Source organism: Hemiscyllium ocellatum, chromosome 2 (assembly GCF_020745735.1).
Source record: "Hemiscyllium ocellatum isolate sHemOce1 chromosome 2, sHemOce1.pat.X.cur, whole genome shotgun sequence".
In the NCBI taxonomy this organism is placed as follows: Eukaryota; Metazoa; Chordata; class Chondrichthyes; order Orectolobiformes; family Hemiscylliidae; genus Hemiscyllium; species Hemiscyllium ocellatum.
The window spans coordinates 13979522-13999839 of NC_083402.1; the positions used below are offsets into that span (position 1 = coordinate 13979522).

A 20318-nucleotide genomic window follows, 5' to 3' on the forward strand; every position below is an offset into this window, starting at 1 on the left:
CCTGGAAGAATACTTGCGAGAGTTTACACAGAAAGTCCCGCCAGGTCTTTTCCTTGACCCCTGGTAAGACATTGGGAAACAGATTCTGTTGGACTTTGAAGATCACGGCAGACGAATTTGACTATGTTGCTACAATGGATTGTGCTTTTGGCATAGAACGAACAAACTGAGCTCTTAATCACAGTGTCTGAGCAGAACTGTTCCTCATTAGTGTGTATTTGTGTTGAAGAGTGAATGTAGAAGCATTAGGGAGAAATAGTGATTTAGTGCCTTCAGCAGAACCCCCCCCCCCCCCCCCCCCCCCCATTGCTCATCTCAGCAGCAAGCAACCCTCCCCTCTTTCATCTAACAGCTGGAATAGCCCAGAGGCTGTGTGTATGTGCCAATGAGGTTAGGGGTGTGCCACACTGTTATACATTTATACAACAGCTCTGTAATTGGATTGAATTTCTCACACGCATAGACTGGTTTTTACAAGCAGCGTTTAACTGATGGCCAGCTGCCAAGGCTGAGGCTATCACAGACCAGAGATGCAAGCTCTCATCCTCCTCTGTGCTCCCAGGAAGGTCGAACTCCTCTCTAACTCTGCTCTTCTTCCCTAGGGGCTTCTTCCACGGACTCAGAGGGCGAGAGGGACATGTTCAAGTCGCATGCTGGAACCATGCCTCAGTAAGTGTGCAAAACGTGTGTGTGTGTGTATATGTGTGTGTGTGTGTGTGTGAAGATCCAATTGGAGTTGGGTATCTATCAAAAGCTTCAGTCACCAATGCGCGATCCAATGGTCGATTTTGCAACATGCAGCCTCTGTGTGTCATTGCATCTTGTGGTATTGTGGCACTTAGTGTTGACAGAGGATGCCAGGTACTGACTTGCAAGGGAATAAAGGTGTTGGAGGCAGTGTACGTTCACCATGTTGTAACTTAGCTCTTGAGCTGACTTACAAAGCAGTTGATCCTTTGACAGCTTATATTTGTCGCATCTTGAAATAATACTGACGCGTTTCTCAACTGCTTTGAATTTAATATGTCGATAGAATGCTAGTCCAATGTCCTTTCTGTCTTTATTCATCATGGGATGTGGGGATTGCTGGTGAGGTCAGTGTTTGTTGCCCATCCCTAATTGTTCTTGAGCTAAGCGCCTTGTTAGGGCCATATCAGAGAACATTAAGAGTGAACTGCATTGCTGTGGGTCTGTTAGATTCATAGCATCATTCCTGAAACTTGTTTTCGAGTTTGCGCTTTATTGACTGAATTTAAATTTCCCCAGTTGCTGCAGTGATAATTACTCATTACTCTGATTACTAGTCCAATAACATTAAGGCTACGTCACAACGTGCCCTTACAGAGCTCCTGTACACACCGTACCTGTGTTTGGTGGTGTCTCCTGCAGGTGGCCAGTGGGGTTAAGGGTGGAGACCAGACAATCCCTGAGAAACATCATATTGTTATTGCCTGTGTCTCCTCACATTGGGCAGGCTTGGAATACTGATCTTGCCAATGCCACTCACTTCCCATGAAGTTAGTTCTAAAAATTAATTTACGCAAATTTTCTGAATAAAAGGAACCCTCAATTGGTCAGATTGAGTTGTTGATGGCCACGAAAGGTCTGAATGAGAAGGGTTGGCGTTGGAAGTTATATCACTAGCAAAATAGCATGCCGAGAGATGCCCAGGGTTGAATGTCAAGGGAGGTTCAGTAGGCTGAATGGCCTACCCTTCGTTCTGTTTCCTACGCTCCTGAACATCCACAGCTTTGCACATTGGCTTCAACAGCTGAGGGAGGGCATTTTACAACATTCAAAATTTTTTTTGTGTTATGTAATGTAGATTCACCTATCCCAGAGCTTGGACAGGGAGCACCAGTGATAGAGGGCTTTAGTTCATGTAGAGACTCAAGAAGATGCAACTGCTCCCCTTCAAGCAGATCTTAATGAGATCTTCAAAATCCATGGCTATTCAAATAGGATCGAGTTAGGGGACTTGGGTTCAAGTCCCACTTGCTCCAGAGATGTGGAGTAAAATCGCTGAGTGGGTTGATTAGAAAATATCTAGACAGTGAGAAAATATTCCCTGACTGAATATTTTCTCACTGACAGGTGTCGGTAACCGCAGGGGACACCCAATTTAAGTTAATTGGCAACAGAACAATCAAGTTGAAGAGAATGTTTTTGATTTTTGAGGTTATGATTGGGAACATGCTGCCTGAAAATGCAATGGAAACAAATTCAATAATAACTCCTAAAGGAAACTGGATAAAAAGACAGTGGGGAAAAGAGCTTAGGGTGTGGAACTAATAGGGTGGGTCTTTTAAAGAGGCATCTTGGCACAGACAGAATGGGCCAAATGGCCTTCGTTGGTGCTATTCTATGAAGAGATCTTTGTATTACCTGCTTAGCTGTGGATAACTTGCAAAGCACTGCAATTGGAATGAATTAGAAGGATTGAATTGTTACACCTTCATTATTATTGCATCCCAATATTAAGCAATGCAGGGAGCCTCGTGTTCTGCAGTACGGCTCCCTGTTCCATGCCAGCTCACCGCGCATTTTATTTACGGATGTCATCACGCCAAGTTGTTCACCGGTCCGTTAGGTTTTTAACAAGCAGCTACAGAATTTATCAATGAGCCACCAACTTCAGTTAGAAGTTACCAACTGCTGTACGCGCTTCCTGGTATGAAATGGAAACCTGTGGCTGATTTCCGTGGAGCCAGGGAGGGAGTGTGTTGCTGGCTGCTTTCTTGGCACCATTGGGGTGTTACACAGCTGGGCTGCAAACTTAGTGAACAGGAGAGGAATGAGGTAGTACTTCTCCTTGTGTTTTTAAATTAAATGAGTATCACTACCAGTGAAGAGCAGAGCCAGTTTTTACCTCATTCAAGATTGCGCCATCCTACAAACCATTCTCTAACTTTCCTACAACAAACACTTTCACCCGTCTAGCACCTTTCACGTAGTAATGCATTCTGAGGTACTGTCCCAAATTGGTAACGATCTATATTGATTCTATCATAAAGGATGGGATTGCATAGCACCTGAAAAGGAGATGAAAGGGTGGCACGGTGGCTCAGTGGTTAGCACCACTGCCTCACAGCGCCAGGGACCCAGGTTCAATTCCAGCCTTGAGTGACTGTCTGTGTGGAGTTTGCACGTTCTCCCCGTGTCTGTGTGGGTTTCCTTCGGGTGCTCCGGTTTCCTCCCACAGTCTGAACATGTGCAGGTCAGGTAAATTGGCCATGCTAAATTGCCTGTAGCGTTAGATGCGTTAGTCAGAGGGAAATGGGTCTGTGTGTGTTACTCTTTGGAGGGTCAGTGTGGACTGGTTGGGCTGAAGGGCCTGTTTCCACACTGTAGGGAAACTAAACTAATCTTAGGAGTTGGGGAATAGACAGTGAGATTGGGTTTGGGTAGATTAATTCTATAATGGAATTACCACTAGAGTAAACAAGATCGGCCATGATTCTTTTGTAAAATATATTTGATTTACTTGCTGGGGAGAGGTCTGGAGGGTAGATTTCCACAAGAGGTAACTCTTGGGACCACCTACATACCTATAGAAATAAGGAGGTGCATTTCCCCATCTTGAAATGGGACAATTTTCCTCTTGATAGCCTGTCTCTACCACACTCTCTCAGGCTGTGCCTTCTAGATCCTAACACATTTCTCACCACTGCCATTTTTACCATCTGTGCCTCCTCATTCTCAATCCTTCCATCAACAGGGGCTGTTTTCTTTTTCTCTACCTCCTCTGTTCAATCTCCTCCTGATTTTGAACAACTCTATCAAATCGGCTCTTGAGCTTCTCATCTCTTTGAGATGTATATTGCCAACTTTTCCAATCCATTCAGTAATTCATCCCCTAACCACATCCATAAATGTTTTCTGCATCCTTCCCCCATGCGTTCTCATCCATCTGAAAGCATTGTGCACTACTCTGGGTGAGCCCAAGCCAGTGTTTTATGGAGGTTTACTATAACTTTCTCACTTTTATACTCCATGCCCCTCTTGATAAAGCCCAGGATGCCCGAACCTTACTGGGTCAGCTTGTGCTGACAGGTGGCAAACAACATTTGCGCCACAAAATGCCAGTCTATGACCATCACAATCAGAGACAATCTAACCACCGCCCATTAACATTCAATGGTGTTACCATCGCTGAATCCCCAGCTGTCAACATCCTGCGGGTTACCATTTACCAGAAACTGAACTGGACTCACCACATAAACACAGTGGCTACTAGGGTAGGTCAGAGGCTAGGAATACTCCCCACAGTCTGTCCACCATCTACAAAGTGATGTGTGATGGAATACTCCCCACTTGCCTGGATGAATGCAGCCCCTACGACACTCAAGAAGCTCGACACCATCCAGGACAAAGTAGCCCGCTTGATTGGTACCACATCCACAAGCATCCAGTCTCTCCACCAGCAATGCTCAGTGGCAGATGAAGGGGAACACCAGCCCCTTTAAGTTCTCCTCCAAGCCACTCACCATCCTGACTTGGAAATGCTTCACTGTTCCTTCACTGTCACTGGGTCAAAATGCTGGAATCCCTCCCTAACGGCACTGTGGGATATCCCACAGCAGGTGGACTGCAGTGGTTCAAGAAGGCAGCTCACCCCCACCTTCTCAAAGGGCAACTAGGGACAGGCAATAAATGCTGGCCCAGCCAACAGCACACAGGTCTCATGAATGAATTTTTAAAAACTTTCTCAATAATTCACTCACCTTGTTCTGCCAATTTTAATGCCTGATTTACATATACCCCCGGTCCCTCTGGTCTCTTTAGAGTTGTGCCTTATTTTCATATTGACTCATCGCACTCTTCAAACTTAAATGAATCACTTTATACTGCACAATAAAATGTATCTGCTGCGTATTCGCAAATTTCAATAGCTGTTTATATTCATTTTGCATTCTACACTCTCTGTCCCATGGCTCAGAATACACCCCTAAGAGGTCCATCATGTCTGCTCCACCATTGATCTGCTAATCGTCAACTCCACTTTCCCCATAGCCCTTGATTCCTTTACTAATTTAAAATCTGCCCATCTCAGCCTTGACTATCTTTAATGACCCAACGTCGACAGCCTTCTGCAGTAAAGTATTTCACAGATTCACAATCCTGTAAGAGAAGACATTCCTCCTCATTTTTGTCTTAAATGCGCAATCTCCTATTCCGAGATTATGCCCTGTGATCCCAGAGTCTTCCATGAGGGGAAACAACGTCTTTGCATCTACCCTATCAAATCCCTTGACTGTCTTGCATGCTTCAATAAGGTTGTATATTCCAATGAGTATGGGCTCAAACTACTCAGTCTCTTGTCATAGGATAGACCCTCCATCCCTGGCATCAATCTCATATGCCTTCTCTGGACTGCCTGCAATGCCAGTGTATCCTTCCCTACATAAACGGAATAAAACTGTCCACAGAATTCCAGCTATACTCTGACTAATACCTTGTATAGTTTTAACAAGACCCCCTTATTTTGAATCCTCCATTGCCTCTGGAATAAAGGCCAGCACTCCATTTTCCTTCCCTGTTATCTGCTGAATTTGGAAACTAGCTTTTTGTAATTGACAGACAACCACGCCCAAACCCCTTTGTGTTGTAACCTTTTGCAGACGTTTTGCTTTTGAATCATATTCAGCTCCTCTGTTCTTCCTGCCAAATTGCATAACCTCCCAATTCTCCATGTTATACTCCACTGGCCAAGTTATTTATTTCATTCCCGTGACCTGCTTATATCTCTGTGTATACTCCTCGCATCACCCTCACTACTTGTTTTCCCAGTTGAATTTGTATTGTCTCCACACACTTTCCTCATCTTAGTCATTTGTAATTAGAGTAAATAATTGAGATCCCAGCACTGATTCCATGGCAGTCCATTTGTTGTCGTTGCCTTTTTGAAAATGCCCTCCTTATCCGAACCCTCTGTCTTCCATTCGTTAGCCAGTTCTCCATCCATGTCAATATATTACCTCCAACGCAGGGGCTCCTATTTTATTAAGTAGCCAAATGTGTAGTGCCTATTCAAGGTATGTTCTGTTATTACATTCTTTTATAGTAAGTATATAGTTCTTGATGAAGGGCTTCATCCTTCCTCATGAAGGGCTTTTGCCCGAACTATCGTTTTTCGTGCTCCTCAGATGCTGCCTGATCCGCTGTGCCTTTCCACTCTTCTCCAGGATCTGCCGTCGTCACTTTTGCCTGTATATAGTTCTTCCATTACCCCAAAAACAGACATTAGCTGACTCGCTGATGGTGACCTTTTTTTTTCAGTTCTTCCTATTTAAAAAATGGTGGTACTTTGGCAGTTTTCCAATCCTGTGGGACTTTTTCAGAATCTGAGGATTCTTGGAATGTTACTCTCCACTATCTCTGAAGCTACGTCTTTTAACATCCTAGGATGCATCACATCAGCTCAACCAGACCGATCTGTTTTAGCCCCATTATTTATCACTTTTGAGTCATTATATTTGTTTCCTCTCTTCCTTTTGCCCTTTGAATATTTAGTAACTTTGGAATGTTCTTAGTGTCCTCAGCCATGAAGATTGATGCGAATTATTTATCCAACTCCCCTGCCATCTTCCACTTTTCCATTATTTCCCCATTCTGGATCAGTGGTGCTGGAAGAGCACAGCAGTTCAGACAGCATCCAAAGTGATGAAGGGCTTTTGCCCAAAACGTCGATTTCACTGCTCGTTGGATGCTGCCTGAACTGCTGTGCTCTTCCAGCACCACTGATCCAGAATCTGGTTTCCAGCATCTGCAGTCATTGTTTTTACCTCATTATTTCCCCAGCCTTGTTGTCTAAGGGGCCTATTTTCACCTTGGCTTCACTGTTTTTATATATTTAAAGAAGCTATTGCTATCCGTCTTGGTATTACTTGTAAGTTTACCCTCAACGTTTATCTTCTCCCTCTCTCTACCACTATTCTTTGCCATGTTTTTTGCTTGAAATGGATGCTATCCATGACTTGGAGAAAGTGAGGACTGCAGATGCTGGAGATCAGAGTCGAGAGTGTGGTGCTGGAAAAGCACAGCAGGTCAGGCAGCATCCGAGGAGCAGGGAAATCAAAGTTTCAGGCAAAAGCCCTTCATCTCCTGCTCCTCAGATGCTGCCTGACCTGTTGTACTTTTCCGGCACTACACGATCCATTACTTGCCTGGTTAAACATGGTTGGATTATCTCCTTCCAAAAATCCTTGGAATCCTAGAATCCTTCTTCCTCACTGGGATTCAATTCCTATGTCACCTGTAAATTTTGCAATAGTGTTGTATATACCAAGTTAAAAACAAGGACTGCAGATGCTGGAAACCGGAGTCTAGATTAGAGTGGTGCTGGAAAAGCACAGCAGGTCAGGCAGCATCCGAGGGGCTGGGAAATCGAAGTTTCGGGCAAAAGACTTCATCAGGGACACAGCCGATTCCTGATGAAGTTCTTTTACCTGAAACGTTGATTTTCCTGCTCCTCGGATGCTGCCTGACCTGCTGTGCTTTTCCAGCACCACTCTAATCTTGTATATACGAAGATCTGGGCTTTTAATATGTTTGAGGAAGAACAGAAGTCCTAATACCAATCTCTGGGACTGCCTCCTTTCTCTTTTCCAATGATTGACCCTTCACTGTTACTCTGTTTCCTGTCACCCAGACAGTTACATTCCTGATGAAGGGCTTATGCCCGAAACGTCGAATTTCCTGTTCCTTGGATGCTGCCTGACCTGCTGTGCTTTAACCAGCAACACATTTTCAGCTGTGATCTCCAGCATCTGCAGACCTCATTTTTTACCCCAGTTACATATCCATATACTGTCACTTTTATTCCATGAGCTTTAACATTGTGCACACATCTATTTTGCAGCAAAATCTTGTGAAATTTCATGCATGTATCGATAGCATTAACTTCATCAACCTTTTCTGTTCCTACATCAAAGGTATCAAACAACTTGGTTAAACACAATTTCACCTAAACAAATCCATTCTACTTTTCCTTCATTAACTCAAATTTGGCAAAATTGTCTGTCGTAATTCTGTCCTGAATTTACATTCGCAAAATGCTTCCTACCACTGAGGGTAAACTGCAGCACTGAATTTATCTTTATACCTTTCTCTGAATAACAGTGTAACATTTGCAATTCCCCTCTGACACCAGTCCTAAATCTAAGGGAGATTGAGAGGTTATGGCCAGTGCCTCTCCAGTTTCTTCTCTCTGTAGCCATGGATGTATCTCCCCCAATCCTACAGTCTTGTTAGCGTTGATGAGTAAAGGCAACCATTCCAACATTGTGGTATTATTCACAAAGGCTGTCAACCCACAGACTCACGTAATGTCTGGGCACGCAGGTTCAAATCCTGCCACAGCAGACGGTGGAACTTGAATTTAATAAGAATATCTGGAATTAGGAGTCTAATGGTGCCCATTAGTCCATTGTCAAAATTGCCATCCTTACCTACATGTGACTCCAGATCCACAGCAATGCAGTTGGCATTTAACTGCCCTCTGGGCAATTAGGGATGGGCCATAAGTGCTGGCTGGGTGAGCGATGCCCCTCATCCGTGAATGAATAAAGATAAAGATAATATCCTCCTTGTCAGTTTTACGCTGTGAATGAATTACTTTCTCTTACCTGGGCCTGGGAAAAATCTTCTTCCTTGTTAAAGATAGATGCCAAGTATTCACTTAGTATTTCTGGCATATCTCTTCCCTTATTGGTGCCAAATCCTGTCCACCCCTCCTCTGACCTCTCTTTTAATGTATACATGCCAATTGCGTGCATTTTGATCCCCTTTTATTATAAGAACATAACAACTAGGAGCAGAAGGAGGCAATTCGGCCCCTCAAGCTTGCTCTGCTATTTAACACGATCATGGCTGATCTAATCTTCGACTCAACTCCACTTTCCTGCCCACTCCCCATAACCCTTTTTCCATTGCTAATTAAAAAACCTCTTCCTTAAATTTATTAAGTACCACAACATCCCCCGCACTCCAGGGAAGTGAATTCCACAGATCCACGACCGTTTGAGAGAAATCATTTCTCTTCATCTCGGTTTTTAATTCCAATACCCACTTTGCTAAAACTGTGACCTAGATTGCCCACATGGGGAAATATCTGCTCTGCCTCTACCTTCTCAATCCCCTTTAGCATTTAAACACCTCAATTAGATCTTCTACTATTCTGTACCTGGGTACCTTTATACCTAAGATGGCACTCTAAGTGGTAACTCGTTAACTCTTTACTGTACTCATGTGCGTGCATGTGACAATAAATCTAATTAAATTGAATACAGTTCAATTCCTCATATTCCCCTAAAATCTAGAGAGTCTAGATATACACTGTTTAATCTGTCTTCATTTCAGCTCTGGAATCAATATAGCGAACCTCCGCTAAATGTCCTCCAATGCAAACACATGCTCCTCAAGTACGGGAGTCAAAACTGTCCACAACTTCATGTACCAGTCTCTTCTCATGTTCCATCTTTGTTTCCCTCATTTACTTGTCCAGTTCTCCTCTGAATTTCTTTTTTATTTATTCGCTTATAGAATGTGGGTGTCACTGGCTGGGTCAGCATTTATTGCCCATTCCTAGTTGCCCTTGAGAAGGTGGTAGTGTGTTGCTGGAAAAGCGCAGCAGGTCAGGCAGCATCCAAGGAGCAGAAGAATCGACATTACGGGCCTAAGCCCTTCTTCAGGAATCAGATTCCTGAAGAAGGGCTCATGCCCGAAACGTCGATTCTCCTGTTCCTTGGATGCTGCCTGACCTGCTGTGCTTTTCCAGCAACACATTTTCAGCTCTGATCTCCAACATCTGCAGTCCTCACTTTCTCCTTGAGAAGGTGGTGGTGAGCTGCCTTCATAAACTGCTGCAGTCCACTTGCTGATCCACGATGCCATGAATGAGGGAATTCCAGGATTTAGACTCAAGGGCAGTGAAGGAATAGTGATATATTTCCAATTCAGGATGGTAAGTGGCTTTTAGGGGAACTTCAAGGTGGTGGTATCCCATGTAACTACTGTGCTTGTCCTTCTAAATGGAAGTGGTTGTGCATTTGGAAGGTGCTGTCTGAGGATCTTTGGTGGATCTCTGCAGTACATCTTGTAGAAAGTACACACTGCTGCTACTAAGCGCCAGTGGTGGAGGGAGTGGATGTTTGTGAATGTAGTGCCAATCAGAATACTCTGCATTCAGTCTAATTCTGAATTGTCTGATATCTGTCAAATGCACAACTCTTTTGCTACTTCATCCTTAACTCCTTTGTCAACAAGGGAGTCTGAATTTGTTTGCCCTACCTTTCCCCTTTGTGTGAATAAACCTTGAGTGCACTTGAATGAATTATCACACCTTCTAAAGGCAGCCCATTGTTCGAGGTGACGTATGACCTATTTCTGATCCTGCTACTGATGCTTTTAGATAAATATATCTTTTTGACCAAGTGTTTGATCGCCTGCCCTGACACGTCTGACACTTTGTCAAATATTATCTGCTGTGCCCTTCTCAAGGGAAGTGCCTTGGAACATGTTAAAAGTGCTATCTAAATACAAATTGTTTTTCCAGTCCAACGCCTTCAGTGTACTTGCAGGCACAATGGGCCCAAATGGCGTCCCTCCGCACTGTAACCATTCCAAGGGGGGGGGGTGAATTTGACCCAACTCCGCATCCCATTGGTTGTTCCATTGTGAGTAAACTTCAGGGCATCCACTTGGACCATGGGCCAATGGACAAGGAGAGTTCCCACTCTAAAGGGGAGTCTTGAACATGGTTTGGGTGAATTATTGCTCTCACAAAAGTATTCTATTTATCTCCATAAATCCGTCTGCCTTTCCTTTTGCTTATCCATTCAATTTCCCTCTCTCTTCCATGATTATAATTGTACCACAGAACTTGGTTTCAAATACAGACTCCACTAGCATATATGATTTGATTTATTGTTGTCAAATGTAACTAGGTACAGTGAAAAGTTTTGTTTTGCGTGTCATACAGGCAGGTCATAAAATACAAAGATTATAGGGTGATTGTACAGAGCCAAGAATACAAAGTTACAGCTGCAGGATAGCAGGGTTAGAAATAAGGTTTGAAAGTACAGAATGATTGTAAGAAATGTGAGAATAAGATCTGCTGTAAAAAGCTGACAAACCATCGCCCCGTGTCAACACCATGTTGAATCCATTTGCAAATGAACACACTACCACATGGAATTCATGAGGGAAGTGACATGAATGCATTTAAGCACATGAGGGAGAAAGGAATAGAGCAGTATGTTGTTGGTGTAGGAGTCTGATGTGGAACAAGATATACAGTTGGGTTTTGAACTAGTGGCATATGGTTTTTGGTTTGTGTCTATGATTTGGTTTAATCATTTGCTTATCAAACCTTTTGATGGCGTGATTTTTTTATTTAAGTTTGAAATAAGTAGCTCCTGGAGTGTAATGGGAGAGTTGTACTGGGAGAGTTTTTACAATCACGGTGTTAACAGTGTAATGCATCAGGCTGCCAATTAGAAGGATCCAGAATTTTTTTTATTGCTTAGGGGAAGCAACTATAGATTGGAAGCCTTTAACTTTCTGTTTGTTGAAGTTATATGTGTAAAACAATTTCTTCTGAAGAAGGGAAACTGTTCAAAACTGTTAAGAAATAGGTTGTTTCAACGTAAGGCATTTATTTGTAAAGTTCCTGATCAGAAGAGTTTTGTTAGAATCCTGGAGAGGTTACTTGAAGCTGTGAAATTCTAAGTTCAGTGATGTGAATATTCCAGAAAGAAGCTAAAAACGTCCCAAGGCTGGGAACAGAAAATCTCAGTTACGTCAAGCCTTATAGGTGTGAGAGAGAAGGGGATTATTTCCTGTTTAAATGCTCCTAAGAGGTATGGTTGAAATAAATGGAATATTCTATTTTAATGCATTTCAAATTCTTGAGAAACACAGGAACAAGAGTAGGCCATTCAGCCTATCAAGCCTGCCTCACCATTCAATACGATGATGGCTGATTGGACAATTTTATGCCTTTTACCCACCCCATCCTCATGAGCCTGTGCATTACTGGTAATCAACAATCCATTAGTGTGTACCTTAAACATACTCCCCTTTGTGGTAGAGAATACCACAAGTTCACAAACTTCTGAGATATATTTCTCAACATCTCAAGAATCTCCCTTACGTTTTTTTAAAACATATTTTTATCCAAAAAAAGGAATTGTTTTTTCTTTTGAATATTACAACAAATACAAAACCAAACAATTCAAACCAATATTAAAAAACAAACCCGTTAAGTACATAAATAAATAACTAAAAACGAAGGCAGAAAAGGAAAATAGTTACAATAATAATAATGATAATAACACAGCTCAGTAAAACAAAACAATAGCTGAAAATGTGTTGCTGGAAAAGCACAGCAGGTTAGGCAGCATCCAAGGAACAGGAAATTCGACGTTTCGGGCATAAGCCCTTCATCAGGAATCTTTTCCTGGGGGGTGCAGTGAGAGAGGGACTCACTGAAATCCTTGTAGAGGGAGGAAGAGAGCTTCTTCAAGGAAGGCATCCTTGCAAGAGGATTCGCAGTAGGTTAAAATTTTCGAGGAGAAAGTGAGGTTGCAGATGCTGGAGTTCAGAGCTGAAAATGTGTTGCTGGAAAAGCGCAGCAGGTCAGGCAGCATCCAAGGAACAGGAGATTCGACGTTTCCTTCAAGAAGATTCCTGAAGAAGGGCTTATGCCCGAAACATCGAATTTCCTGTTCCTTGGATGCTGCCTGACCTGCTGCGCTTTTCCAGCAACATATTTTCAGCTCTGATCTCCAGCATCTGCAGACCTCACTTTCTCCTCGAAAACAAAGCAATAGCCTTCGATCATCAAACACACAAGTTTGTACATTTTAATATGTTCACAGTTCCTCCCCTCCAGATACCAGGTTCATTACACTGAATTGCCATGGCTATATAAAGCCTCTTATTAGTATGACAGGCAAATCTGTACCTCTGTAGACCAAAAAGGGCCGCCATGTCTTATGGAAATTCTCAGTTTTATAGTGCACCGTACTTGTCGCCAAGTCCAAGGGGATGTGCTTCGTGACTAGCTTGCAGCAGCCCGCCAGCCCCCCGGGGGGGGAGTGGGTTGGGGGGGGCGGGATTTTCCGGCACCCACCCTAACAGAATGTTCTTTATGGCACTACCAAAAACAATGAGTAAGTGTGCCCTCCCCCCCGCCACCTCCTCATTTTACATTTCGGACACATTGGACATGCTCCTGCTTTAAATTTAGGGAGTTGGTCTGGGGCCAGGTGGACCCTATGGAGAATCTTCAATTGCAAGGTGTGAGTCTTGTTGCAAATCGAGATCCATAAGACCATAAGACATAGGAGTGGAAGTAAGGCCATTCGGCCCATCGAGTCCACTCCGCCATTTAATCATGGCTGATGGGCATTTCAACTCCACTTACCCACATTCTCCCCGTAGCCCTTAATTCCTTGTGACATCAAGAATTTATCAATCTCTGCCTTGAAGACATTTAGCGTCCCGGCCTCCACTGCACTCCACGGCAATGAATTCCACAGGCCCACCACTCTCTGGCTGAAGAAATGTCTCCGCATTTCTGTTCTGAATTGATCCCCTTTAATTCTAAGGCTGTGCCCATGGATCCTAGTCTCCTCGCCTAATGGAAACAATTTCTTACTGTCCACCCTTTCCAAGCCATGTATTATCTTGTAATCTATTAGATCTCCCCTTAACCTTCTAAACTCCAGTGAATACAATCCCAGGATCCTCAGCCGTTCCTCGTATGTTAGATCTACCATTCCAGGGATCATCCGTGTGAATCTCCGCTGGACACGCTCCAGTGCCAGTGTGGATCCTTGTTGCATTTTCCCAGATATCCTCCCATATTTCAGAGATCTCGACGTCCAACTCCCTCTCCCATACCTTACAGAATCATTTGGTCTCATCTGAGGGCCCCTCTCCCAAAAGATGATAAGCGTTGCTAACAGATAATGTACCGTCGGCACCCTCTTCTCCGTGTCGGACCAATAAGGATCAGTTAGAAGTGTGGCCTCTTTTTGTATGAAGTTTCTAATTAGAAAGAAATGAAGGAGGTTCCTACTGGGCAATTCATATTTCCAAGCCAACTGGTCAGAGGACATCAATATATCCCCTTCAAATAAATCACCCAGGAAAGACACACCCCTAGCTGCCCATAGTTAAAACCCAGAGTCCAGCATCCCTGGCTGAAAGCCCAGCATACCAACTCTGGGTGTCAAAAGGATGTTTTGGCAATATTGCCCCAACCCTGGTGCGTTACCCTCCATGCCTTGACAGTGTTGATGACTATTGGGCTGTGGCAGTGCAGAGGAAACTCGATTATCCGAATACCAATTATCCAAAAATCGGATCATCTGAAGGAGATCTCGAGGTCCCAATGGAAACATTACATCAAAGACCTGTTTCCAACAGTGATTGCGTCTTTTGTTGACAGTGATTAAACATGCACCGTCTCCAAATGACTGACCCCCCCACCCTCTCTCTCTCTCTCCCAACACTTTCCTTGGAGTTCTATAGAGGCATGTACCCTGAACACCACCAACCCAGCCCCCCCACCCCCCCCCCGCCACTCCCCAGGAATAATCTCTCCAACATTCTCCTGTACAGAGCAAACATGGAACCTTTCACAACATTGCAGTAAAAAGATGCGTGTGTGTGTATCTGTGCGCAATTTGGTGACTTACCCCACAAAGACAGCAGCAGCGTTGTTGTTGTTGGGGGTGCTGGGGTTGGATGGGTTTGGGAGCGGGAAACAGGGTTGAACCACATTGGGGGACAGGGTTGGATGGGTTTGGGAGCAGGGGACAGGGTTGAACCAGGTTGGGGGACAGGGTTGGATGGGTTTGGGAGCAGGGGACAGGGTTGAACCAGGTTGGGGGACAGGGTTGGATGAGTTTGGAAGCGGGGACAGGGTTGAACCACATTGGGGGACAGGGTTGGATGGGTTTGGGAGCAGGGGACAGGGTTGAACCAGGTTGGGGGACAGGGTTGGGTGGTTTTGGGAGCAGGGGACAGGGTTGAACCAGGTTGGGGGACAGGGTTGGATGGGTTTGGGAGCAGGGGACAGGGTTGAACCAGGTTGGGGGACAGGGTTGGGTGGTTTTGGGAGCAGGGGACAGGGTTGAACCAGGTTGGGGGACAGGGTTGGATGGGTTTGGGAGCAGGGGACAGGGTTGAACCAGGTTGGGGGACAGGGTTGGGTGGTTTTGGGAGCAGGGGACAGGGTTGAACCAGGTTGGGGGACAGGGTTGGATGGGTTTGGGAGCAGGGGACAGGGTTGAACCAGTTTGGGGGCGGGGACTCGTGCACTTTGTGCTGGGGTGTGGGCTCTGTGCTGGATCGGGTTGTGGGGTCAGTTTTGGATGGGGGGAGGGTGGTGGGGACGAGACGGGGCTGGTGTTGGAGGCGAGGTTTCACACGCTGTGCCGCTGCATGCAGTCTCCTGAACGGGGAGCAGACTTTAATACTCCGAGCCCCAGAGGAAAGGCATTTAATCGATTCACCGAATAATCAATTATCCGAACGAAATAGGGCCCACCCACCACATTTGGATAATCGAGTTTCCACTGTATTCCTTAACCGTTCTCATTTTGTCTAAGGACAGCAGGCTAATAAGGGGGCATCTCGCCTAAGGTGCTTCAATGTCCAACCAAAGTGAGTGAGGCCCCCACCCCAAGCCCAATCATTCAAGTAAGATAGCATTGAGCTTAACTGATAGTTGTTGATATCTGGGAGGCCAATTCCTCCCAGTCTGGAAGGGAACTGCAATTTAGTCAATTTAATTAGGGGTGGTTTGTGATACCAGATAAAAGAACTAAACCAGCCGTTCAGTCTTCTAAATATTTGCAGAGTAAGGAACAGAGGAAATATTCGCATAGGATGATATGGACAGGGAAGAATGTTCATTTTAATGAGGGCTATCTGACCTAAGCAAGAGATTGGAAGTGCCTCCCATCTATGAAGGTCCTGCTTGATTCGGACGAATAAATGGGCAAAACTGGCTTTAAATGGCCAATCAAAAACGGAAGTAATAAATATACCTACGGAGAGAGAGCCCTCCACCATTTAAAGGGGGATCTGAGATCCACCTTCAGGATCAGGTACTCTTCAGAGACCACCCATGGGCATGGCCTCTGACTTCACAAAATTGATCTTATAACCCGAGAAGCCACCAAATAAATTGACGCATTGTATCAGGCACTGAGACTTTGGGTTTGATAAGAAGACAAGAACGTCATCCGCATACAGTGGCGATCTTAAGTGACATCAGCCCCACTTCCAGGGGGAGCGGTTATATTGGGATCCCTGCGCATTGCCTCTGCCAGCAGTTCGATCACCAGTGTGAAAAGAAATGGTGACAAGGGACAGCCCTGTCGACTGCCCCTACAAATATTAAAACTGCTTGACTGCACACCATTGGTGAGGACCATGGCAAGAGGATCACTGCACCCACTTGATGGAGGTCTCTCCCAGGCCAAACCGCTTCCAAGAATGAAACAGATATGGCCACTTGACCCTGTCAAATGCCTTTTCCGCATTTAAGGTGATCACCAATTCCTATACTGATTGCTGTTAACATACTTAGATCATGTTAAGTAATCTCCTGACATTATCCATCGATCTGTGACCTTTTATGAACCCCATCTGGTCCTCCTCAATGATGGAAGGCTGTACAGTTTCTAGCCTTAATGCCAGAGTCTTGGATAGGATTTTGCAGTCGACATTCAGGAGTGAGATGGGCCTATAGAAAGTACAGTCCTCCAGGGCTTTCCCTTTTTTAAGAATGAGAGAGATGTTCACCTCTTTTCTAGATAGTGGGAGGAGGCCATGACTATGTGAGTCATTAAACATACTAAGCATTGGCCCTGATAATATACTAATAAATTCCTTATAGAAGTCACAGGGAAGTCCGTCAGGACCCAGCGCCTTTCCATTCTGGAGCTGCCTCTCAGCCTTCTGCACCTCTTGCTCGACATTGGGGCATTGAGGAGAGAATCTTGTTGTTCAGGGATCACTCCTGGAAAGTCCAAATTCTTAAAAAAGCCTCCATCCTAACCCACCCACTCCCACAGCTTTCAGATTGGTATAATTCAGAGTAAAATTTCCAGAATGCTGCATTAATCCTTTTAGAATCGTAGGTCAATTTTCCAGTGTCCTCTCTGATCAAGGTAATGGCTTGAGGGGTGGGGGGCAGTCCTTTTCCTCGCAAGGTATGCTAGGTTCTTGCCCGGCTTATCCCCATGCTCAAACCGCCTTTGACTTGCAAATGTAAGCTCCCTGTGGGCTGTCCGTGTGAGCATGGAGTTCAATGTAGACCAAAGTGCTGTGATCCTCTGCAGTTTAACCAGCGAGGGCCAGTCAAAATATGTCTTTTCAGCTACTTTTAGATACATCTCGAGCAAGAGTTGCTGCTCACTCCTCCGTCGCTTCTGACTGGCTGAATAGGAAATAACCAGCTCCCACAGCATAGGCTTTAGCTGTTTCCCGAAAGATGGATGGGCTACTGGCCAAGCCTGAATTAATATCTAAAAACAAACCCTGAACTCAGTAGAAAATAATTCAATAAACTTGCTATCCTTGAGGATGATGGGGTCCAGTGACCAGTGCCTTGAGCCTACTACTGTATCCTTACTCTTGGCCAGTGAACACACTGGGGTATGATGGGAAATCATGATATTGCCCATTGTACAGAAAAAGATCAGTCCTGAGATGGCATGTATGTGAAGTCCCTGCTAGCAGGGTGAAGGTGTCCCCAAACATCTGCCAACCCCAATTCAGCACACAAATCCCTTAATTGTTTAGATCGCAAAGAAGATATTGATGGGCCTTTGGGCAATCTGTCTACCGTAGGGTCTATGGGACAATTGAAATCCCTTCCGGCAATGATATGTTCAGATGCAGGATTAACATGTCTAGAAAGTGCATCTGTCAAGAATTTAAGAGGATGGGCCAGAGGACAGTAAACATTAAAGATCCCATATTCTTCCCCACGTATCAAAGCTTTAAGGATTACAAATCTCCTGTGTGCATCTTGAATGTGCTTTAATAACTTAAATAGGAGATTCTTTCTAACTGAAATGGCCGCCCTTCTACCCCTCATATTGAAAGATGGAAAATAAACCTGGTCATACCCATTCTGTCACAGCTTCCAATGCTCTGCACCATCCAGGTGTGTTTCTTGTAATAAAGCAACATCTACCCTCTCCCTTTTAAGGCTGGAAAGTACCTTTTTCCTCTTGACAGGTGAATGACTCCTCTTAATATTCCAGGTGCACCACTTAAACACATCCTTAGCCATGACCTTGCACAGCACCATCTCAACTGCAGAGAGGAGGAACCCAAACTGCAGATCGCTGAGCTTTGATGCAATAGAATCCACAAGACCCAAAAACTACACAGACTAAAATAACTACAGCCAACAAATCTGCAAAACTTACTAAAACTATGCACAGCAAAAACGGAATAACAGACAATCGCCAAAGGCACTGATTGGAGGAATTTACCCCCCATTCAAAGGGGGTACCTAGACATCCTCCAACCCTACGAACCATCCCAATCGCTCTCTCAACTCCTACCAGCTAGGGGCAGGCCACATACACTGACCACCCGGCAGCGAAAAAAAACACCCAAGAGCCAAGTTAGTACTATAGACAAGTAAACTAAAAATGAATATGTCACCCATCCCTTAGCATAGCTTAGAGATTTAAAATTGAATACTCCATCCTTCCTCGACATCATTTCATACCAGAAAGAAGATTCGACCAAGTCCTTTTTAAAGGAGAGCGAACCCGAACCGCTCTGTGCCCGAAGCCTATTCGGCCGTTCGACTTGAGTCAACGTGTTCACAAAATCCTTTGCTTTCTCTGACGAGTCGAACAAATGTACGGATCCATTATGATTGATCCGAAGCACAGCTCTGTATCTTAAAGAATACTGGATCCTCAGCTCTCTCAATCTCCTTCTTGACGCCATCATAGGGCCTCCTTTTCCAGACCACTGTCACCAAGAAGTTTTGAAAAAACATGACCCCTGGAGCCACTACATACCAACACCCTCAGTCCCATGTCTGGGCTGTAGAGGCTTCCATGACCATCTGCTTGTCTTTATAATGATGAAACCTCGCCAGGACAGGGCGTGGGCGCTGATCCGCACCTGGCTTTCGTGCCTCGTTACGGTGGGCTCTTTCAATTGTTATCCTTCCCTTCTCAACCTCCAAACTCAGGAATTCTGGGAACCACTTCTCAAAGAACTCCTCCGGCCACTCATCTGCTGTCCCCTCCAATATCCTAACAATGCATAGGTTCCTTCTTCTGCCCCTGTTTTTGAAATCATCTCCCAGCTCCAACAGACCCTGGACCTGTGTTTCCAGGGCTTCAACCCAGCTCTTGGAGTCAATAGACAATAGACAATAGACAATAGGTGCAGGAGTAGGCCATTCTGCCCTTCGAGCCTGCACCGCCATTCAATATGATCATGGCTGATCATTCCTAATCAGTATCCTGTTCCTGCCTTATCTCCATAACCCTTGATTCCACTATCTTTGAGAGCTCTATCCAACTCTTTCTTAAATGAATCCAGAGACTGAGCCTCCACTGCCTTCTGGGGCAGAGCATTCCACACAGCCACCACTCTCTGGGTGAAGAAGTTTCTCCTCATCTCTGTCCTAAATGGTCTACCCCGTATTTTTAAGCTGTGTCCTCTGGTTCGGCACTCACCCATCAGCGGAAACATGTTTCCTGCTGCCAGAGTGTCCAATCCTTTAATAATCTTATATGTCTCAATCAGATCCCCTCTCAGTCTTCTAAACTCAAGGGTATACAAGCCTAGTCGCTTCAGTCTTTCAGTGTAAGGTAATCCCTCCATTCCAGGAATTGACCTCGTGAACCTATGCTGCACTCCCTCAATAGCCAGAATGTCTTTCCTCAAATTTGGCGATCAGAACTGCACACAGTACTCCAGGTGTGGTCTCACCAGGGCCCTGTACAGCTGCAGAAGCACCTCTTTGCTTCTATACTCAATTCCTCTTGTTATGAAGGCCAGCATGCTATTAGCTTTCTTCACTACCTGCTGTACCTGCATGCTTGCCTTCATTGACTGGTGTACAAGAACACCCAGGTCTCTCTGTACTGCCCCTTTACCTAAATTAATTCCATTGAGGTAGTAATCTGCCTTCCTGTTCTTGCCACCAAAGTGGATAACCATACATTTATCCACATTAAACTGCATCTGCCATGCATCTGCCCACTCACCTAACTTATCCAGGTCACCCTGTAATCTCCTAATATCCTCATCAC

General features: G+C 44.8%; 1 protein-coding gene across 1 annotated transcript in view; it reads left to right on the plus strand.

Moving 5' to 3' along the window:
• The first annotated feature begins 519 nt into the window (after nucleotides 1–519).
• The window catches only part of palld (palladin, cytoskeletal associated protein), a 243012-nt gene continuing 223213 nt past the window's right edge, over nucleotides 520–20318 (plus strand). Inside the window, exon 1 of the mRNA XM_060834813.1 lies at nucleotides 520–669. Coding sequence (XP_060690796.1) covers nucleotides 638–669 — 32 coding nt within the window. The 5' untranslated portion in view covers nucleotides 520–637. The remainder of the gene's footprint in view (nucleotides 670–20318) is intronic.